At 35.2% G+C, this 24,531-nt stretch overlaps 1 protein-coding gene across 1 annotated transcript; it reads right to left on the minus strand.

The window, feature by feature from the left end:
* Positions 1-338: 338 nt before the first annotated feature.
* Positions 339-24,313, minus strand: LRIT3 (leucine rich repeat, Ig-like and transmembrane domains 3). Its single transcript, XM_051965118.1, has 4 exons — positions 24,198-24,313; positions 17,339-17,814; positions 4,558-4,863; positions 339-1,875 (listed from the first exon to the last, which is right to left on the minus strand). Exons 1-4 carry the CDS (start codon positions 24,311-24,313, stop codon positions 692-694), a joined length of 2,082 nt encoding a protein of 693 aa, XP_051821078.1. The 3' UTR covers positions 339-691.
* Positions 24,314-24,531: the final 218 nt, after the last annotated feature.

Here is a 24,531-nt window from a genome sequence, read left to right on the forward strand (position 1 = left end):
CCACCCCAGCTCCTTGCCCAGGTCTCCCTGTGCTGTGGTCTGAGCTGGGTAGATTGTCCCCCTGCCCATTTGAAATAGACTTGTTCTGAAGTTTTTCCAAAATATCTTCTTCTGGGGATGTGCTGTACTCCAAATATTTGTAGGTTCTTTGACTCCAAAACCAGTTTAGAGGCTTAATCTGCTGTTGGCTTGAGAGAAGGTCAGAGTAGGTCACAGAAAGTCATGTCTGCTCTCCACCATCTTGGCTCTACCCCCTCCCCCCCACCTTAATAGTAAATAGCATATAACTTCAAACTTAAATGAAAATTGAGGCTTTGAATGACTGTGCACAGAAAAAAAATGGTTTAATAAATCCACTTTACACAGCATGTACATATGCAATATTGCCATGAAATTATTTTTTTCAAATAAACTAAAAAAACACCAAATAACAAAATAGTACTAAAGACCCACTCCCAAAACATACAAAATTCATCTAAGATCTCTAGAAATTCTTTCAGTTTTGAAATCTTGTGGCATTAAAAAAAATAACCACATTAAACCTTCTCACACTCCATAGGTTCTGTTGTTGTTGTTTTTAGAAGATGCAGAGACTAAAATGTTGGCATTTTATAGCTAAGCCCACAGTCCATCCAAGAAAAGGTCAGTCCTATCCAGTTATCCAACCCCTATGTCACTTTATAGAAAATTATTAGCAATAGTATTCTGAACTTAAACCCTCATTGTTGAAGATCATAGGAGAGTCTACACTTGACCTAGAACAAAGCAATAATCTTTCTGATTCATCTATACGTCTTCGAGTCCAGAGCTCCTGTGCAGGATAGGGTTTGAGAGATAGAGTTTCAAACTGTATATAAGTCTCTTTTGCTAGATCATCGTCCCTGATAGCCTTTGGCTTGTACTGAAATCTAAGAACTTTGTACAACAGATAGAAAATCAGTGGCAAAACAACCATACAAGCAGCACTACTTGCCACAATAAGAAAAGAGATTTGAGAGTTTACCTTTCCATTCATCCTATCAGTGGAGAAGGTGATACATTGCTCCATTTTAGGAGGGATTCCTTTGGGACAGACACAAGCCACATACTGCTTACCAGCCTCCAAACTATCTATTGTAATTTGTGTTTCACTGGAGTCAATGCTTAGTGGGATCATGTCCTCGTCACCATACCTGGAATACAGCACAGTAATAGCAGTGCTCTTTGTGGCATTAATAGCCTTCCAGGTCAAGGTCGCACTTTCATAGGTCTCATTAACTACTTTGAGGTTTTTTATTATGATTCCAGGCTCAGTGATGGCTGCAGTGCTCAATAATGACACTTCTTTCTTTTTGGCACTGGCTGGTGGAAATTTGCCTCCATTCATCATCACTTTTGAATTCCTTTTTCCATTTGGAAAAGACTTGGGAGGCTTTTTGTTGGTCATACTAGTATCTGCTGATATTTCAGTGGTGATAGGTATAGTGGTAGAAGTGATGATGGAAAAAGAGGATGAAGAGAAAGAGGAGGAAGAGGAAGAAGAAGGAGGAGGAAGAAAAGAAGAAGAAGAAGAAGAAGAAGAAGAAGAAGAAGAAGAAGAAGAAGAAGATGATGATGATGATGATGATAAAGAGGATGGGGATGTAGTTCTGAATGTAGTCTTTTCAGTTGCATGCATGGCTTCTTCCAGAAGCTGATCACCTCCAACTTTCTTTCCTGATTTTTGAGGGGGTATGGTTGTGGTAACAGTGCCAACCACAGTAACACTAACAATAGCTTCTGATGTGCCAGCCAGATTTTTGGCCTTGCAGCTATAATCACCTGCATCCTTGTAAGAAATTCCAGTCAAGCTTATTATGGACCATCTGACTCCATCTCCTGGGGTTTCCTGAATTACTGAAAGAAAGAAAATCAGATGTTTATTGAGAGAGGAGAGAACCTAGATCAACCAAACTGAGAAGTGACCAGCTATCTATGTGGCTTCTTGTGGGAATTTTGACCTCAATGTCTAAATTAACAGTATTTTCAAAATATTTTTAACTGAAAAAAAAAAAAAAAAACAGTGCCATCATTTAAACAGAAAGCAACACATAACATTTTTCTGGATTGGATCATTCCTCATTATTTATTCTTAAGTCCCAAATGCTTGGACTTAAATCTAATTTCACTATCCTGATAAACCTTGAATTCTTTGGGGATTATATTAGCAGACTAATAAATATGGTTCTTAAAAAAGACCTGATAAATGATAAGCCAAGTATTACCATTCAGGACATGGAAAATCTGCATAAGATCTTACAAATCACATTAGAATGTTTCCATTTTTAAATTTTTCAAAATTTTGAATAGTAATTTGACTTCTCAGTTTTTTCACTTGTAAAATAGAGTAAAAGACTCAACAGCATCTAAAGTTCCTTCAACCTTGCAAGTCTTATGATCCTAATGTCACATTAAGTGATATTCCATGGTCTAAGAGTTTATTTACTTTCACAGTGTAAAAAATTATATACATAAAATAATATCAGGTCCAAACTTTTATTAATCAGTTTTCATTTATATGAGCCAGATTTCTATGGATCTGAAAAAGGTCCACAAATTTTACTCTGCTTCTCACAGTGAACCTGCAAATACACCTGTGGAGAAACTGGATTTACTTAACCACACAAGGAAAGCCAACCTCTGATAGGTTGATTTATGTCATCAATTTAATAAAAGGTACCAATTTTGGTTTACAATAATTGATCTTCTAAACACTGATAGCATGAATTTTCATTGTCTAATGAGATGTGTGAGAAAAAAAAAAGACAGTAGGTTTAGTCAGGAGACCTGGATTTAAATTTGAGTTGTTTGTTTTCCTGGATTTTTTGCAAAGATATAAATATATATGATATAAGTGTTTTGCCATTTTCTTTTCCTGGTCATTTTACAGACAAGGATGGGAAGCAAACAGGGCTACATTAGCTGCCCAAGGTCAGTAAGTGAGTAAACAGCCAGTAAGTATCTGAGACCAAATTTGAATTTGGAAAGAGAAATCTTCTTTAATCCAGGCCAAGAACTCTATTCATATTTACACCACCTAATTATCCTTAATTAATTGTGTTTCCTTGGGAAAAATCACAGAATCATACAATTTTAGAATTGAAATGGGGTTTTTTCAACTCCTTCCAGGGCAGTTAGGTGGTGCAGTACAAGACTCTTTCTGAGTTCAAATCTAGTCTCAGACACTTCCTGGGTGTGTGAGCCTGGGTAAGTCACTTATCCAGTTTGCTTCAGTTTCCTTATCTATAAAATAAGCCAGAGAGGGAAATGGCAAACCACTCCAATATCTTTTCCAAGAAAACCTCAATTGGGTCACAGAGTGTTGAATATAGCTAAAACAATAAAACAGCAACAAGTCCCCCAAAATACTCCTTCTACAGTATGGCTGAGTCATTGAACTATTGTTTAACAAACGTAAGTAAGTGGGAGCTCTCCTTCTGAAACCTCATCCTCCCACCTTATCCTTCCAAAGATACCACTTAAGTTCATAAGTTTTTTCCCCTTATTTTAAGTCTAAATTTACCTCTACAACTTCCATCCAGAACTTCTAATTCTGCCCTCTGCAGCCAAAAAAAAAAAAGCCAAGTAAATCTCATCCTTACTATATCACAATCATCCAAATATTTAAAGATGCTAGATAGTTTAACAAATTCATCCAGGATCATAGAGGAAGCTGATGTCAGAGCTAGGAAAAACAGCCTTAAATCTTAATTCATCATTCATAATAACATTATGCTTCCTTCTCCAAATACTTCTAAGAGTCTGTTTTCACCAGTGGGGTACTTACTTCCTTGATGCAGATTGCAGTCCCTCCCTACCTTAGAATATTGTTTCGTGAGTTGCTTCAGGAAAAAAAAAAAGTCATCACTTGACTAACAAGTTTCTGTTTCTAAGGCTACTTAGATAGGCTAGTTCTTGAATAACAAAAATAAAGTCTGTCATCAGTCCTGTCTTTGAAAGCTTTCCCAGTTGGTGGGATATGGCAAAGCTTGTACTCTTTCAAGAACTAAGGATCATATTTGAATCATAAAGTTGGAGCTCAGGAAGACATAAGACGATTCTTTGGGGCTAAGAAAAAAGCTTAGTTTTTTTAATTTATCTGATCTGTCAGTTTCAGAAACACTCTTGATTTGGGACATTTACCAGTTCTGACAGACTTCAACATCATATCAGTGAGCCTTTTATGTACTTCAATGAACTGAATACCATGTCAGTTGACAGCTTTTATTTGAGCCTTTGCACATTGGAGCCAAGCAAGCCTTGAGAACAGTTTCCTCACCTTTTAAGGAAACAGCTAGCCTAAACTACCATTGCAGGGATTTCATGGAGAGGTGAAACACTGGTAGATATTGATCCTGTTACCTTCAATAAAAGACATTTTTCCATTTCTTTTTCTTCAATAATTTCAGAGTAGCTTTCTCAAATGAACTTGCTGGTTGTAAAATTCAAGTTCAGCCATGAGATTAATGTTAAACTTTTTAAAACAGCATCCCTGAACCTTGACCCATGTCTTAAGAATGGTTGAAAGAAAATAACTACCTGTAGAGTTAACTGGCAAGTTGTCTGCCCTGGTCCAAATGAGCTGTGGTGTGGGGTACCCTGTGGTATCACAACGCAAAAGAACATTGCTTCCTAGAGCTGATGTGATTTTGGTGGCAGAGGTCATCACTGATGGCTTCAGGCATTGTTCCAGCTCAGCTCCTTGAAACAAGATCCCTGTGAGGCTCTCTGGTCCACTACAGACCAGTAAAGGATCCAGAAGCACCACAGTGGGGTCTAAAATTTTTGACAATTCCATCACTTTGGAAATGTGGCAATCACAGAACCATGGATTATCCTGCAAACCTTAAATAGAAAACATAAGAGGGAGAGGATGAGTACATCGTTCTGCCAATCTTACCCAAAACCAAGCCTATTTTCATAAATGAGAGTGCATGAAGCAATGCTTAGAGTGCTGGAGTTGGAATTAAGAAGACAAAGGTTCAAACGTTAACTCTGACACTAATGGAGTAAGTCCCTTAACTTCTCTCTCCAGTCAAGATGATTGAAGATGAATCACACCACCTCCCTCCTGTCAGAGAGGGGATGGATTTGAAGTCCAGAATGGAACATGCATATTTGGACATAGCCATTTCCTTTGCTAGACTATGCATATTTATTGTGAAGAATTTTTTTTTTAGTTATTCTATTAGGGAAGGAGGGAAGGAGGAAATAGGAGGAAGAGATAATAAACATCTGTAAAAAGATTTAAAAATTAAAATAAATTACTCAACAGTCTCTAAGGTCCCTTATGTATGGTTTTAGAAGACAGATGGTAAAATGTGTCTTCCACCTTTCCTCTGAAAGATGATGAACTATGGATGTGAAATAAGGGAGGCATTTTCAAAAATGGTTGATGTACTGCCTTGTTTTTCCTAATTGTACTTTGTTACAAGGAAAAGTTCTAAGAAAAATCATTGGGAATAATGATAATGCATCAGTTGGTGAAGAGAACAAGTGATGACAAGAACATCAGTTAAACTTATTTTTAAAAGAATGGGTTAGAAAGGGAAGATATTTAAGATAAGAATATGTGTAAAGATGCAATTAAATAGGAATCAACATAAAGTATTATGCTGAAGGTTTGAAAAACCAATACACAAATTTAAGACACGAAAAGTATAGGTAGACAAAAATTTATCTGAAAAAAAATCTAGTTTTAGTAACTGACAGTTTAATATGAGTTAAGAGTTTAAAAAGTAATAATAATAACAACTCACATTTTTATAGCACATTAAGTTTTGCAATGCATGACATATGTTATCTCATTTTTTGGTCAGTCATTAAGTTTTTACTTATTAACTTTACTTATTATTACACAACACTAATCCTCACAATAATCCCTGTACTATGGATTTATTTTTTTTTAATTATCCTCATTTACAGATGAGGAAACAGGTAGACAGAACTTCTTATCCAGGATCACATAGCTAATGAGTATTTAAGTCTGGATTTGAACTCGGGTCTTCCTGATTGTGAGTCTAGGACTTTTACCCACTGTATCACTTAGTGGCCTCTAATTAACTCAAATAATCTCAGGTTGCATTAAGAGATAGTTTCTAGGATTGGGAAAGTAATATTCTGCTGTATTCTACTTTGGTCAAATAACATCTAGAGTATTGTGTTTAGTTCTAAATACCACATTTTAGGAAGGACAATGATGAGCTCCAAAACATCTGGAGGAGGGGCAACTGATATAGTAAGAGGTCTCAAGATCATGCCATATGAGCACCTGCTTAAGAAACTGGGGCTTGTCTAATCTAGAGAAAAAATACTCAAGAGGCAATATGGTGGCTATAATCAAATATTTGAAAGGTTATTATGTAGGAAGAATGATTAGACTTCTGTTAACCAGATGAAAGTTGCAGAGGAAATTTCTGATTTTTCTCTACCAATGTTAATAATTTTAGGCGTGACAATCTTGGGCCCCTGAAACAACTACTGCTCTGGACCAACTAGATGGTAATATTATAACAGTAAATTTAAAATCAGTTCAACTGAAAAGACTTACACTTCTGACATAAAAATTAAATGATTTCCATGTCATTTCTGGTCTCCTTTAAAGCTATCCTTTAAAATAAATTCCAATTTATCTTAGATATATCTTGTTTATAAATAGTTGTTTAAATATTGTGCTTCCCCGTTAAATTGCAAGTTCTTTGAGAACAGAAATTGTTTTCACTTTCCTTGGAAACCTTTGAACTTAGCTCACTATCTGGCATATGATAGGTGCTTAATAAAGCTTGTTGACTTTATATGATTTGACTATAGGTTAGTCTCAGTATAACACCATTCCGATTTTGCCTAAAGTTTTACATCATATATTACAATAATTTTTTTCTTGTTGAGGCCATTCAGAAATAATTTGCACTCTTATCTCAAAATTCTATGTGCAGTAATGGGTCTAATAAGATCTTTCTTAACTTGTGTCTTTGCTAAAAACAAAACAAAACAAAACAAAACAAAAAACTTTCTCTTTTGTGAAAGAAATTCCACTGACCAAGTCTAAACAATTTTATCATGTTCCTTGAACAATTTAATTAGTCCCCTTCTCCACAGATCTCTGTCTACAATAATTTCTGAGATGATTGTCCTAATTTTCATCCTGTGGCAGATTCATACCATACTCCATTTTTACTTTTAGAAAAAATAAATATGTGCCTTTTGTTCAAAAATAGTTTATAAAGTATAATCAAAATTTTGCCTTTAATTAAATAATAGCTAAAATTTATATAGCACCAATTATAAACCAGTCCTCATGCTAAATGCTTTAAAATTATCATCTCATCTGATCCTCACATTCACTCTGAGATGTAGGCCAAAAATCACACAACTAATATCTAAGGCCAGATTTCCAATACTCTATCCATATATCACTTACTTAAGTTTTTTTTTGCCTCAAAAAAAATGATAATTTTCCAGATTCACAGTACAGGTTATTCTAATTTACACAAATTAATAAATGATAAAACTAGAAAAGTATTTCAGGTGGTCTTGAACATCACAAGTTTCCCAGCAAAACAACAAAAAGAGTGCTGTTGACCCTTTTCCAAAGCATAGGAGACAAAATATAGGAGACATCTAGGAGACAAAATTTCACCACCTCTCTTGGAAAAGCAATCCACTGACTCACAATCTTTAAAATCTGAATGCCCTAGGGGCATCTAGTGGATACAGTGGATAGAGTACCAGTCCTGAAGTCAGGACCTGATCTGACCACAAACATTTAACACTTAAAACTCCTTAGCTGTGTGACCCTGGGCTTAACTTAACCCCACTTAACCCCAATTGCCGAGGGGGGGTGAGGGGAGAGGAGAGAATCTGAATGCCTTTGCTAATATTTAACCTAAATCTTCTTCCACAGTTCCTCAGCACAGTCTATAATTTTTTTTTCTATTAATTTAATTCTAAATTTCCACCACTTAATATCTCCATTGGGATTTTGTTGTTCAGTTATGTTCAGTCATGTCTGTTTTTTTCTGATCCCATTTGGGTTTTTTGGGGGGCAAAGATTCTGAAGTAGTTTGACATTTCCTTCTCCAGCTCATTTAACAGATGAGGAAACTGAGGCAAATAGAGTTGAGGGACTTGCCCAAAATCATACAGATAAAGTCTGAGGCCACATTCGAACTCAAGAAAAAAATGACTTTCTGATTCCAGGCCTGGCACTCTACCCATTGTGCTACCTAATTGCTCCATTGAGATAAATGTAGTCAACTTTCAAATATATTTGCCAGGAACTCATCAAGGGCTTCCTCTTTTTATTACTGAGCCTGCTAATTTTAAGTCACTAACATATGAGCCAAATTAAGAGGGGCGGAAAGTGAATGAGTCCATACAAAAAGACTATGGCTTTGAGACAAAGGCACTGTACACAGTCTATATCTGAAAACACTTTTTTCAAGGAAGAGGAGAATGTTGTTGGGTTGTTGTTGTTATTATTTTACTGATCATTCACACTACATATGCCATGTCTCTTCTATTTGATCATTGGTTGAGATCTGTGAAGATCTCTGAAGAAAATTTCCAGTGAGGAAACATTTTTAATGAAGGAAGATCAGAACTTGCTCTGTAATTTATAATCTGAGAGATGCCTAGGGCATTATGAGATCAAGTAATTTGTCCAGGGTCACACAGTCAGTAGGGGGATGAAGGAGGTCTTAAACACAGGTCTTGCTGTCTTCAAGGCCATCTTTCTATACACTATTCCCTAGTTACCTTTCTTCTCGCCTATATATTTCCATGAGCTTGTCTTCAGAAAGTTAGTTTGCTAAATTTTTAATCCTTCATAATAAATAAATAATTTTATTATGAAAATGTATAAATAAAATAAATTTACATTTTTGTCTTCCATGCTTGTCACACTTAGTTTTTCTCATCATCTAATTGTGGAGCATAATTTGCAAAAACTCTTGTTTCTACTCAACTTTCTTCTGTGTACTTTCAATCAGTTTTCTAATTCATCAAGGCTAATTTCAACTTAACTCTTATCCTAAAAGTATTAACCTTCTTTAACCAACTTCAGGGATAAGCCATGTTTTTTTTGTTTTGTTTTGTTGTTGTTGTTGTTGTTTTACCTTATCTAAGCTTCCTGACCTTAATTCAATTGATTAGAGAATGAAATTAGGTAGTCCAATGGATGGAGTACTGGGCCCAGAGTAAGGAAAACTCATCTTCCTGAGTTCAAATCTGGCTTCAGACAATTATTTATTAGCTATGTGACTTTGAGCAAGTTCCTTGACCCTCTTTGCTTCAGTTTCCTTATCTGTAAAATGAGTTGGAGAAAAAATTGGCAAATTACTTCAGCATGTTTTCAGTACTCCAAAATGGGTTCCATCAAGGGTCAGACATGAATGAAAACAACCAAAAAAAAAAAAAAAAAAAAAAAAACCCACACCCATAGAAGAGACCTTAAAGGCTATTTAGTCAAACCTCCTCATTTTACAGATAAGGAAACTATACCTGAGGGAAGTCCAGTGCCTTTTCCAAAGTAATACAGTTACTAAATTTCAGAACCAGCATTTGAACCCAAATCTTCTGACTTCAAATCTACTGTTCCTGCATTACACACACTGTCATTGGAATATTAGGATATTTATATGGCCTTCACAGAAAGAGGAACCATTATTCTTTGATTACAGAGAACATTCCAAACGCCAGTCAATCAACCTATTCACAGAGAATGCCACTGGTCACTATGGTTATCAAAAGAGAAACACAGAGGCAGAGAAAGAGAAAGATAGATAGACAGAAAGAAAGACAGAGACAGAGAGGGAGGGAGGGAGGGAGAAAAAAGACAGAAAAGGAAAAAGAGAGAAGGAGGTAAGGAGAGAGGGAGGGAGGGAGAGAGGAAGGGACAGGTGTGGGGTGGGAAGGAAGGGAAAGAGAGAGAAGACTTATTCAGTCATTTTTCAGTCATGTCTGATTTTTTGTGACCCCATTTGGGATTTTCTTGGCAAAGATACTGCAATGGTTTGTCTTTTCTTTCTCCAGTTTATTTTACAGATAAGAAATTTGAGGCAAATACAGGTAAGGGACTTTCTCAGGATCACACAAAAATAAGAATTTGAGGTCAGCTTTCAATTCAGGACTTCGTGACTTGGCATAGTGCTTGGTGCACTAAGAGTGCCACCTAACTGATTTAGGTGTAGATTATAGGTTGTTGTTTGTCCTTCCTTCATTTAACTCTATTTGCCTCAGTTTCCTTATCTGTAAAATGATCTGAAGAAGGAATTGGCAAACCACTCTATTATCACTGTTAAGAAAACTTCAAAAATCAGGTTATAAAGAGTCAGATACAATTGAAAAAGAACAAATTGAGAATCAGAAGCTTCACCTCCATAGAAGGACAATACATTCAACTGGGTAATACTGAAAACTACTTAATAATATGTCCAAAATAAGTAATGTGTATTTCTATTCTAATTTGAGCCATTGATTGAAGAACATTCAACCACTTACTAGAAGAATGACTGCAGAGAAACACATTTTTTACTTACTTGTTATAGGTAACTACAAACTAATGGTCTAGATTATGTTCATTGTGTCTCTATTTATGAGAGTGGACACTAACAAATTAGATTTTTCTAAGTATAAAAAAATCAAAAGATTAATGTTTAAAGATCATATCTAAAAGACAACTATTGGAACAAAAAAGACAATAAAACATAAAACTGCCCAAAGAAACAGAAACAGAAAGTGCAAACCAATCCATACAACTAATAGATAGGTTTTATTTAACTCACTGTCTTTACAGCAAATAGATTTTTTCTCAGATTGTTGTCATTTGTCCTTCTTACTTAAAGGGGACCAAAATGACATCATGATGTCTGGATCAAGCTATTAAAAGTAATAGTTTTATCATTTTATAAAAACGGTCTTTGTCCTACTTACCCAAAGATAATTAAAAAAAAAAAAAGTCAAGTTATATAACTTTTTTCCAACTACGTTGAAAGGAGTTTATCTTAGTCAATAGAATAATTAAAATATGGATTTCATGTCAAGCCAGTTTATCTCTTCAGGAGCCAAACTAAATAAAACTACTGCTTTTCCTGGGGTTATTTTATTTACAAATGATGAAGACAAACATTAGCCTCTTAATTGTTTGAAACAGTCTGAAATGATTTGGTGATTTTTCTCAACCTCATATACCTTTCTGTGACATTGTAATATTTTCCTCTTGGAATTTGGAAGTTCTCCAAAAGACTTCACACATTCTACCATATTAAACAGTATTATAGAAGGCCAGTGCATTGGAGTGAGAAAATAATAAGATTCCCTTATCACTTAATTATATCAGAATTATGACCTGTGATGTATAAGAATCCCAAGAAATAAGTGCATGGCATGCTTACCACATTGAACACACTGTTAAGTTAAGATCTGTAGGGAGGTAGAACTCTGGAGATGTGTACTTAAAACAAGGATTCTTACAAGAAGGTGTTAACTCAGTGGAATTGATAAGACAATGGTTATTTAGTTTAGCATGGTGATTAATAGTTCTCTAGGTCAGTATGATTAAATTAATCTTATAACAAATAATGGTTCCCTAGTGATATAATGATTGGCTTATACTCAGTATGATGAATGGATTTAATGGTAATAGAGTAGTTAAAAGGTCAGAATCAGATGTAGAGGGGGGATCGAAGAGACTCTTAGAAGACAGAGGACTGGAGACTGGAGCTCAAGCCCTCGGACTCAGAGACATTCCATCTTCATCAGCCTGTGACTGGCCTATCCTCCTGCTTCCACCACTGAAACCAAGGGTCTCCAGAAAGCTAGTCTACCCCCAGGCAAGGAGACAGATTGTGAAGGAGACAATAAAGACTTTGGGACTTTATTTCTGACTATTCTCATGGTGATTACTCAGCTGAAACGAAGGTTGGCCCAAAGACTTCCAGAAAGCTAACCAGAACATAACATTTCTGAGACCAAGGCCCATCTGAAGGGCCTCCAGAAAGCTAGCCTAGCCTCAGGCAAGGAGACACACTGTGAAAAAGACAATAAAGATTTTTGGACTTTATCTCTGGCTATTCCTGTGGTGATTACTCACTGAAACAAAGGCTGGTCCAAAGACCTACAGAAAATTAACCAGAACATTACGGTCCAAGAGAGTTATCTTCTCATTTACTTAAAAGAGCAAGATGTTAGGTTGTTTAAGAATTTTTTTTTCTTTTTGTGCCAAATTTGAACACATGGCATCTTCCAGAAAAAAAAAAAAAGCATAAAATATAGTCTATACAAAAAAAAAAAAAAATCAAAATTCAAACTAACAAGGGTTCCTTACCTCAGAAAAACAATTGACTAAATAAATGCCAGAAAAGGGCTAGCTCACCCAGCCCATGCCTAAAGGACATTTTTATTTTTTTTATTTTTTTTTATATATCTTTTTTTTTATATATATCATTCCTTTAATAATGGATTATTTCTATCCCCTTCCTTGTTGTCCTTTTGAGTTTTGTTACCATTATTATTTGTCTTCTCATATCAAATTTATCACTTATTGTATCTGGGTACTTTGTTCCTTCCCTCTCCATTCAAAATGATGTATCTCATTGTATCTTTACAATAGCCTTGTGAGAGAGAATCACAGAATCACAAAAGACTAAAAAAGATAATATCTGTAAAGCACAGTGCCTGGCACATAATAGGTTCTTAATAAATGTTTATTCCCCTTTTCCAATTTCAGAGTTAAAAAGAATCTCAGTAGTCAATCCAACCTGTACCTCAAAATTAATACCCACAACCACATACCCAGTATGTGGTCACGAATCTTTCCTTGAAGAACACTACTAAAGAGCAGCCTATGACACCTGAGACAGCCTGATCCACTTTTGGACAACTCCAATTGTTAGAAATTGTTTCTTGTTTTATCAAATCTGTATTTGACTCTTTGAAACCTCCACCCAGTTTTTAGTTCTACTCTCTGAGGCCACATAGAGAAAAGAATAATCAATGTTCTTCAAGATAGCCTTTCAAGTACCAGAAAATTTGTCATATCTTCCTCTGCCCTCATATCACCTGACTCAAAAATCAATTCCATCAAATGATCCTTAAGTTGAATGGATTGAGAGTCTTTTTCCATTCTTTTTGCCCTCTTCAAAATATTTTCCAGCTTATCAAAGTCCTTTCTAAAATGTGGTGGCCAGAACTGAAGACAAACTCCAGATCTGGTCTGACCTGAGCCTATAAGATTTTCACTGCCTGGAGGATATGACTCTCAATACAACCCAAGATCTCATTCATTCTTTTGGAGGCTGTCATATTATGCTGTTGACTCGGGTTGAGCTTAAGATACACTAAGCCCCACCCTCAAATCATTTTCAGACAAGCTACTATGTAACTATGTCTTTTTCCTGTACTTAGGAAGTCAATTTCTTCTACTCAAATGCAAAACTTTATACTTTATCCCCATTAAATTTCATCTTATTTAGATTTGGCCCAATATTCTAACCCCATTTTTTTTTATATATCATTCCTTTAAATTGGAATCAAACAGACAAATAAAAGATTAATTATGGTAAAACAGATAATAGGATTTATATGGCAGATTCAGATAGCTAGAAGGACACAGACCTTCTTGAATTCTAACTGTTATCCGGTCTGTTTGTTATCACTCCCAGCATTGTATCTGTAAGTCTGATAAAAATGCCACTCTATGGCTTTATCCATGTCACTGATGAAAATATTTAACAGCTCAGGCTCAAGAAAATCCTTAGGGGATTGCTGGAGACCTCCTGCCAAACTGACAAGAAACTATTAATAAGTATTTTTTTCAGTCAAGCCATATAAGCAATTCTAAAACCATGTAATTGTTTTATCATCTATTCCAAATGGATTCATTTTATCTGCCAGAAGAACATGAGATTGTTTATCAAAAACTTCTCTAAACTTTACCCTGTTCTACTGTATAATAAATAATAATATCAGTCTAACATGATCTGTGCTTGATAAACCCTGATGGCTCTTTGTGACTACTACACTTGCCTGTTCTAGAGGCTCATTTTCTCTTTAATAATACCTTTTAGAATTTTGTTGGAAGCAGCAAGATGGGGTAGTGGATAGAGCAGTAAGCATGCACTAAGGAAGACCTAATTTTAATATGATCTCAGACATTTAGTAGCTATATGACACGTTACTTAAAAAAAAAAAAACTGTCTGCCTCAGTTTCCCCAACTGTAAATGGGGATAATAATAATACCTACTTCACAAGATTGTTAAAAGAATCAAATGACATAATATGTATGAAGTACTTAAGATAGTGCTGGCACATAATGGGTGATAAGTAAATGCTTATATACCCTTTTCCACCTTCCCAGCAATCAAAGTGAGGTTTAGAGTCACAAATCATATTATTATTCATTCCAAACCATAGTTACATTACATTGTATTATCACCTAGGACAAATTACATAATCATAATCAGTTCACTGGCCTACATCATTTTCTTCCCTTTTTGAAAATAGGCATATTTGCTTTTCTTCAGTTTATAGTACCTCTCCTGTCTTCCAACATCTTTCAAATTATCATTCACAGTTCTTGCAATATCAAAGGGAATAATTCATCTGAGCCAGGTAAATTTGAATTCATTGAGAATGGCTAAGCATTTGCTTAATTATCATTTCATATATCTTGGGCATGTTAGTTCTATTTGTTCTGTCCTTTTCAGTCCAAAGGTCATTCTCTTGGCAGAGAAAACAGAAGCAAAACAACTGAGCAGGTGGGAAGGTAATATTTTACCAGTGAAGACTAATGTGAAATTATTTGCTTAAGGTATTTGGATAGACAGCTAGTTGGTACAGTGGTTAGAGAACTGGATCTGAAGTAAAGAAGACCTGAATTTAAATCTGGCTTCAGATAACTTATGGGGACCCCTTAACAGTTGGTCACCTCAGCTTACCCAACTGTAAAATAAGGATACAAAAGAGAAAATATATACAAGTGCTTAACACAGTGCCTGGCACCTAACAGCTGCTTAATAGAGGTTTGTTCCTTCTCTCCTCTAAGATCACAAAACAAGATGGTAACAAAATCCAAATGTCTTTTTTGCCTTCCAATCCAATTATTATCTCATTCTATCACATTGCCTCAACAGGAAATATATAGATATGAATAACAGTAAGTAATATATAGGTGTGTATAACAGTAATTGTAATTAAAGTATAATTAAATCAAAATAATGTTATGAAAATATAATTTCAAAAAATTTAAAGCATAAAATAGATCTATATTAAATATGACATTTGTATAATACATATTAATTTTCATTGAATATTTGTATATTTGTTTCATTGACATTTTAGTATATCAATTTTCATTAAATGAATATTAAATATCAAAAGAATATACAATATAATAGATAAATATATTAATTTCAAATTTTTCAAAGCATAAAATGAATGCTTTTTCATTTATTGTTATATAATGAATATATATAAATGAGCATTATTATGTGTAAAATTATATATTTGTTTCATACTTTGAAATTTTGAAATAATATACTACATAAAATCATTTTAAATCAACTAAAGCAATCCACAATTTGAAAACTCTTGCAAAATAAAAATATGAAAAAGCAGAATAACCCACAAAAATGAGGTATCTCTGCATACTAGCCCTGAAATGATTCTTGCAAGTGGTGAAACCACAACAATTGAAGATTATTGATAATCTCCAAAGGTTTGGTAATAGCTCCTCTGAAGCTAATCTGTTAGCTCCACTGAATTCATTTAAAACAACAAACTAATCAAAATTGAAGCAGTTGGAATAAATGAATTTATTTTGCCTTAGTATCCTTAAATAGAAACCAATAAATGCAAATTAATCCATTATTTACTGAAAACTTCCAACCAGTCTTTGTCTTTCTAAGAAACTGTGATTTGCTCCTTAAAGACATATTGGCTCATGTTTTTTCCTTTGTACTTGTATCACCAATGTGCCTGTCCCATTGTGAGCACAAATAACAATTGATTAACTGATGGTTTAACAATATAAGGAATATAATGTTTAACATTAACTATGTATTTCTATTGTAAATACATGTGTGTATGTACATATTTTCCTTGCTAAAGATACTTATACTTGTGTGGCAGCTAGGTGGCACAACAAATGGAACATTGAACTTCAAGTCAGGAAAACTTCAGCTCAAATCCAACCTCAGATATTTACTAGCTGTAAAATGATAATAGTACCTATCTTCAAAAACTGTTGTGAGGATAATATTTATAAGTACTTTGCAAAGCCTACAGCACTGTGTAAGTGCTAACTATTATTAACGAAAAATAGTATATTTACAAATGGGAAGAAGTAAGCATTTGTGAAATGAAACAGGTTTAAATTCCAGAAATGCTCATTTTTAATAAATGACCTTTTTAGTGGCCCGTCTTGCTATCTATGCAAATCACCTAACCCTGTTTGCCTCAGTTTCCTTATCTGTAAGATGAAATGGAGAAAGAAATGTCAAACTATCTCAGTATCTTTACCAAGAAAACCCAAAATAGGATCACAAAGAGTTGTACACAACTGAAAAACTCAAGAACAACAATAACAACAAATATAAACAATAAGCAAAATGTTTGTTGAACTGAAAAGAAACTGGTGTCATAGTCTATTAATGGATTTGGAATTAGAAAACCTAGGTAAAAATCCTTATTCTCGGATACTTAATAGCTGTATGACCTTCCTTGTGTATAAAGTAAAAAATTTGAACTAGATTTCTTCTAAAGTACGTTCTAGCTCAAAATGTATGATCTTGTCATTAGTATTGGGAAGGGGTTTGGACTAGTGGAAATGGTGGTATGCTATCAAGAATTGAGGTGTCCTAACAGGTTTTATGCCTATGGAGACCTCTAAGAGTGGACACTGCTTAATTCTTGAGGTTACATGACCAAAGAAAACTATTCCATATTGTGTAGCGTATGACTAGAGTATAATAATGAAATGTAAGTTCATCAGGAATGTAATAATAATGATCATTAACATCTATATAGCACTTTAAGAAAGTTTCATGTCTGCTAGCTCACTTGATCCTCACAACAACCTTGTGAGGCCATTATTGTGTCCATTTTACAAATAGGAAACTGAGACTAAGTTTAAGTGATTTACCCAGAATGACACAATTATTAGATATTTGAGTCAAGATTCAAACTCAAGTCTTTCTGATTTCAATTCCAGTGCTCTAACACGAACACCAAATTAAAACCACAGTATCATTAGGAGTAGGATCTGGCATTCACAGCCATCATCTGTGAATAAAAAAGAAACAAAGAACCTGGTGTGCTTACCTAATATGATTCTTGATGGTGGGAAGTCCATGCCTCTAGATATTAAATCTTTTGAGAAATGTGTCCAGGAGTCCAAAAGGTCAGGAGGCAAAGTGGTGAGTCTATTGCTTGATATATCCAAGTAGGCAAGATTCTTCAGGTACCTGGTAGCCTCAGCTGGCACATTAGTTATTCTGTTGTTGTGTAAATCCAGAGTTCGTAAAGTGGGCATCTCCAGCAAAGATTCCCAGGGGAAAGCAGTCAGCAAATTGCCATCCAAGCGCAATTCATGCAGATGCTTCAGGTTATAAAAGCTGCTGGTGTCAATGCTGGCCACAGAGTTATAAGTCACCCAGAGGTACTTGAGTTCTACCAGGTAGTAGAAGGCCTCAGTGGGGATCCTGCGTATGACAGTTTTTTCTATTCGGAGCTTCATTGTGTCTACAGGAACATTCGTAGGAATCTCATACATATCTGGGTCATTGCACAACACCAACCTAAGTATAGCCATGGCAAGGTCAACAAACAGAAAGATACAACTTCAAATGCCAATTTTGTGAGATTCTCTTTATTGAGACTCTTTCATGAAAAGAGACCTATTTTTAAAAGGCCATTAACTTGAAATAAAGATATAGGTTCAAAATATAGGTTCACTGCCTTAAATAAAAGTTTCAAAGAGGATTAAGGTGTTTTTAAGTTATGCAGTAGTTTAATTTAATAAAATGCAAAAAATAAAGTAGAAATTATGAGTTCTAATTTCAACTCAATCCTTAATACACAGCATGCCCTTAAAGTGATGAAGTAATTTACTCCTGTATGTTAAATAGATATAGAGAAACGTTATCTCATAGTTTAAGTTAGAAGGGATGGCAGATTTCAGAACATAAGAGTCATACTTAAGAAATCCTATGTCATGTAGAATAGAATTGTCAAATATGTGGCCTGTGGACCCCATAAAGCTCACATCATTCCCAACTGTAGCCCAATCAGATCAAAATATAGTTCTTGTCTTATTTATTTATGAATTTTATATCTATGCATGTATATATGTATGTATACATACATATATATGTATATGTGTGATTTTCTTAGGCAATTGTTGTTGTTCAGCCATTTCTGACTTTTTGTGACTCCATTTAGTTTTCTTGGCAAAGATACTGGAGTGGTTTGAAAAAGACTGATTGATTTAAGAGTCACATAGCTAATAAGAGTCAGAGGCCAGATTTGAGCTCCTCTTCCTGAGCCTAAGCTTGAGGCTCTACTCACCATGCCACTTAGCTGCCTTAATATATTTCCCAGACCGCCCTCCCCCCTCATTTTTATTTGAGTTTGACATCACTGATCTAGATGATAGAACATTAGATTTTAAGTTAGGAAGACACAGGTTAGAATCCTGCTTCAGAAACTTAACTACCCTTTTGGACTTTACTAGGTTCCTTCTTCAGTTGTCTCCATTCCCATCCCTTCCCTCTCCATACCCACTCCACTTAATTTTTCTTTTGTATGATGTCTTCCCTCATTAGACTGTAAGCTTCTTGAGGACAAGGACAATTTTTTTTTCCCATATTTGTATTCCTAGCACTTAGCATAGTGCCTAGCCCATAGTGCCAGCACATAGGTGTTTGATAAATGTGCAGGGTCCAGGCCCTTTTATTTCAGCTTCATTTCTTTACTATGAGATGTCAAACTCCAAGAGAGGTAATGTGGTTTCATGACTCTTAGAGAACCAGCAAGACCTGTGTTCAAGTGCAGTTGGGGATATGTACAACTCTGTGTTTAGTATCCTAAGCAAGGACATTTTAAAATGTTGACATTTTGAGAGGACCAGGAGATCATTATATACTTCAACAACAATACTATGTGATGATCAATTCTGATAGACATGGCCATCTCCAGCAATGAGATGAACCAAATCAGTTCCAATGGAGCAGTAATGAACTGAACCAGCTACACCCAGCGAAAGAACTCTGGGAGATGACTTAAGAACCATTACATAGAATTCCCAATCCCTATATTTTTGTCTGTCTGCATTTTTGATTTCCTTCACAGGCTAATGGTACACTATTTCAAAGTCTGATTCTTTTTGTACAGCAAAATAACTGTTTGGACATGTATGCTTATATTGTATTTAATTTATACTTTAACATATTTAACATGTATTGGTCAACCTGCCATCTAGGGGAGGGGATGGGGAGAAGGAGGGGAAAAGTTGGAACAAAAGGTTTGGTAATTGTCAATGCTGTAAAATTACCCATGCATATAACTTATAAATAAAAAGCTATAATAAAAAAAGTTGACATTTTGCATTTTTGAATATAAAAATCATACTCAGCCTGCAGTTTGCTGATCCTGTTATAGGCAACTTTCTATGATTATAAATTACAGAATAGTAATATATCTACATTGGTAGGGAGAAGTTTCCTTAGTGAGAGTTCCCTATATAGATAAAATCAGAGGTTGGGAACCCTTTCTCTCCCCCCAAAAATGAAAAAACCCACATGAAGCCTGATCTGAGAAGTCAATACTAAAAAGGATTTTGTAGCCTTAGCTTTTTGTAGTATCTTGAGATAGGTCACAGAGATAGGTCACAGGTTCCACAAGTTTATGGAAATAACTTTATGGAATAACTAGCTGGCAATACTCAGGATGGAAAAGGACTCTTTACCTCTATTTTGAGCCTTCGATTCCTGAGCTTCTTCATCCCAGAAAGGTATAAATTGCATAGATAAATAATAAGAACTAGTATTTACATGTTGATTTACATATTGCTATGCAAAGCAAATTTTTTATCTCATTTTATCCTCATAATTATTCCCATTTTATAGATCCAGAAACCAAGGCAGGCAGTGAGTATGTGACTTGCCTAGGGGTCATACAACTAATAACTGAGAGCACATTGTAACTTAAGTCTTCCTGACTCCAAGTCCAATGGCTATCCACTGCATTGCTTAGCTGTCTCTAAGAAGCTATGCTTTTTTCAGAGGTTATTAATTACATATATAAGAAGAGCTTTAATCAAAGGACATTTCTTTCACTATGACCTCAAAAGTATGTGTTTTACTCAAAAGGAGAAGGAGATACAATATATAGTTTAAAAACAAAACAAAACAAAAAAGGACAGATCTGAAGACCTGGTTCTCAGTCTCACTTAAACTATCTGAGCCTGTTTCCTCGCTTGAAAAATAAGAAGTAAAAATATTTCCAGAGTGAGGCAAACATGTATTTGGAGTCAAGAAAACATGGTGGGTTCAAGTCTCACCTCCATCACATAATAGCTATGTAATCTTCAGCACTCCCAGACTTTTCTTTAAGACTCAATTTCAGAGTAAGTACTGATTTATATTGACAGGGAGAGTTTGCTGGAAGTTCCATATACCAAAGAAACTTCAAGTCTGATATATATTTAATACACACACACACACACACATATATCTTGTGTATGGAATGGGGAAAATAAAGGGAGGGGAGAAGAAAAGGAAAAGAGGGGCGGGGAGAGTGTAAGCATTTATATAGTGCTTACTACTTGCCAAGAAGTGTTTTATTATCTCATTTGATCTTCTCCCAAATCCTGCAAGTTATATTCTGTTATTATATCCATTTAATAGCTGCAGAAACTGAGACAAACAGAGATTAATGAAGTTGGCTAGAGTTACACAGGTTGTAAATATCTGAAGTTGGATTTGATCTCAAGACTTTCCAATTCCAAAACCATCATATCATTTAACTATTGAGAGAAAGGAGGGAGGGGGAGAGGAAAGAGGGGAAATGAGAGAAAGTGAGAGAGACAGAGAGAAAGATAGAGGATGAATGGAGAAGAGCTGACTATACTATGAGTATCTTCTTTTCAATCTCTCTCTCTCTCTCTCTCTCTCTCTCTCTCTCTCTCTCTCTCTGTATATATATATATATATAAATTTTAGAATAGAAAAAAATTTTAAAATGATACAGTCTTACAAATTCTCAGGAAGAGGATAAAAACCTTCTTCTACAACTTTTAACCACAATGTAGTACTGAATAGTTTATTGGACAGACAGAAACTGTCTGTCAAAGAATTGATCCATGAGGCAAGCAAGAAGGCATTGATAGAAATCGGTTTCCTTCATGGTCTCACTCTCGGGGGGAAGTTGTCCAGTCAGAAATCCAAGTTATGTCAAACTCCAGAGACCCATCCTCTGTAGGATTCTTGAGCAGTCTCACTTTGTCATGTCCCTGTTGTTAAATTTTTCCTTTAAAATCTATTATGGGAGGGGCAGCTAGTGGCTCAATGGATAGAGCACCAGCTCTGAAGTCAGGAGGACCTGAGTTCAAATCTGACCTCAGACACTTAACACTTTCTAACTATGTGATCCTGGGCAAGTCACTTAACCCAAATTGCCTCAGCCAAAAAAAAGAAAAAGAAAAAAAAAAAGAAAGAAAAGGAAAAGGAAAAGTTAAAATCTATTATGGGCCATCCCATAGGTTCTGCCTTTTTTAAGGTCAGTTTGCCATAGCACTCTGTCTCATGGTGTCTTTCCTCTTACCCTTCTCCCATACCCAATGGTATCTTCCCTTACTCTTCTCAATCCCATTTCTCCTCCTTACAGGTAACTAACTCTTTTAGCGTACTAAGACCCTTTCAGGATTTAGCCTGCCATCTAAGAGCATGTTCCAATCTAATGGGCACTCTCTTTCTATTGCCTAATTGTGAGCTACACTGAGGAACTTGTTTTTCATAGGCTCTCCCACTCAGTTTCATATTTACCATTCCTGGTGTCTATTGTATATCTTCATTTTGTTTGTAAGCTCTTCGCTAAATAAATCTACCTTTCACCAAAGAGAATAGTCATTGTGAATTCTTCACATAACCAAACCCCAATTTTGGTGCCTACCTTCATTTGGTATCTACTCCATATCATCCATATCATATGCTGAACTCACATCAGTACTGCATAAAATGCAACCAAAAAATACCCATACAAATTACTAACAATCTATTAACAAATATTACTGAATTGAAAGCAAATGTAGCTTTGTGCCTACTGCTGGATGGAAGGGAAGGTATAAGAGTGACATTTTGTAATAAGGTCAAAGAATAACAATAATCAGACTCACATTTATATGAGACTAAAGTTTACAAAACATTTCTCTCACAAAACCCTGAGAGTTAGGAAATGCAAGTAAGATTTTCATCAGAGGTTAAGTGATTTAATTATGATTACATAGTCATTCAGTCCTAAAGAGGGATTCATTCACATTCAGGGCTCCTGACTCTGTTGCCTGAACTGGTTTCAGATAGGCATCTCCTGTACTGTAGAATCAATTCCAGCCTCAAACTCAAGAGTCCCAAAGATTCTTGGCTTTTAATAGATTCTCTCATCCATATCACTGATCTGCCAGTATACAAACTGGTGCATAATGGGTAGGAAAAAAAGAAGAGGGGCACTGATTATTTTTAAAGGTAGATGGGGGTGAGTGATTAGCAACTGTTCTGCATCACCCACCAAATTAATTTTGGCCATGTTGGGCAAGGTCTTGGATTTTCATTGTGGTATGTTCCCCCTTCCTTCACCTATCTTATGTAATTTTTTGTCTCTTACTACATTTAGCAGATTCTCTAAAAAGTATCAGAGTACTTGCCTAGTTCCATGGGAGGTAACCCTTTCTGACACAGGTTTATGCTTTTTAATACCATTAAATGGATTAGAAGGTAGATGGCAAAAGGGATGAATCTGAGGTCAGGAAGCACTGAATTCTAATCGAATATCAGACACTTACTGTTTGTGTGACCCTGTTTACCTTGTTTTCCTCATCTGTAAAATAGAAGTAATAATAGTATTTACCTCTCAGAATCTATGAGGATCAAATGAGAACAATTGTAAAGTACTTAACACTCTTCTTTTAGTACATAGTAGACACTTAACAAATGCTTGTTCTCTTCCTCTTGGGGAGACTCATTTGAGTAGGATTTCCATTGTTTAAACCACTACTTCATTAGGGATAAGAACAATATTTGGTATTTCTTAAAGAAAAGATTCTAATATCTGTTTAAAGCAAATACTCTCTCTGGGTCTTGTGTCTGCAACATAGAAGTCAATATTCTTTTAAAAGCTGAATTTTAATAATTCCATTTAGACTGAGGGAGTACTATGTATCCTGAAATTTCATTGATTTTTAAGAAGCTTTCTATGATCTGCTTGCCTTAATTTCCTCAAATGTAAAATGGGGATAATAATAGCACTTATTTCTCAGAGTTGTTGTGAGGATCAAATGAGATAATAATTGCAAGTGTTCAGCCCAAGACCTAGTACATAATAAATACTATATAAATTTATAAAATGTTAGCTGTATCATTGTTGTCATCAACACCAACATTATTATTTCCCTCTCTTCTTCATAATACTTCTTGGATGTCATGATCAGAATTATGCAATATGAAACCCAAACCAACAAAGGCTAGGGATACTTTTCTGTGGATAAGCTACAATTGGTATGGAAAGACTAATCTGTCTTATGCTTGCTGGGCTCTCTCCCAATGATAAGATTTACCTATGTGCTTAAGAAAACCAGACCACTGCTCAAAGAAAACAAAAGTGTTCTGCCTATGAATAATCTGGGGAAAATAAGTCAATTCAGAGTGTGTTCTGTGATTTTATAGGGGTTGGAGATGTTTTAAGAGCTTGAACACTGAACAAAAACAGGAAAGGCTGAGTAAATATTATTTGTCAGCAAATAATCATAGAGCAGTAAGATACACCTCCTGCACCTTAAACCTCTCCTCTCTGGCTGCTAATAAAAAGATTGCATCTTATCATTGTCATGGCAGAGGTGACTATATTATGCTATTGTCAGTCTACATCTTTTTATATAAAATTAAACTGAGTAATGGCAATAAATGCCTACCTTGTGCCGGTATCATCACTTCTGCTGAGGGAATCACAGTTGCATTGCGAAGGACAAGAAGTGCTCACTCCTTCAAAAATGCCAAACAAGAGGCTCAAACAAGCCAATAGATGCATCCCTCTTATTAAAGTATATTAGAACAAAAGCTAAAAAACAAATCCCAAGCATTCAGGAGCCTGTGAGTATCACATGTCCGTTTATCAGAGATTACAAAGGATTAGCTGAGATCTGTAGTTACTTAACCTTCAAATGTATCTCACAAGGGATCAGTCTACGAGTCGTATATAGCTTCAGCAAAATAACATATTCTAAGGGGGAAAAAAATAAATTGTTC

Source organism: Antechinus flavipes, chromosome 6 (assembly GCF_016432865.1).
Source record: "Antechinus flavipes isolate AdamAnt ecotype Samford, QLD, Australia chromosome 6, AdamAnt_v2, whole genome shotgun sequence".
NCBI lineage: Eukaryota > Metazoa > Chordata > Mammalia > Dasyuromorphia > Dasyuridae > Antechinus > Antechinus flavipes.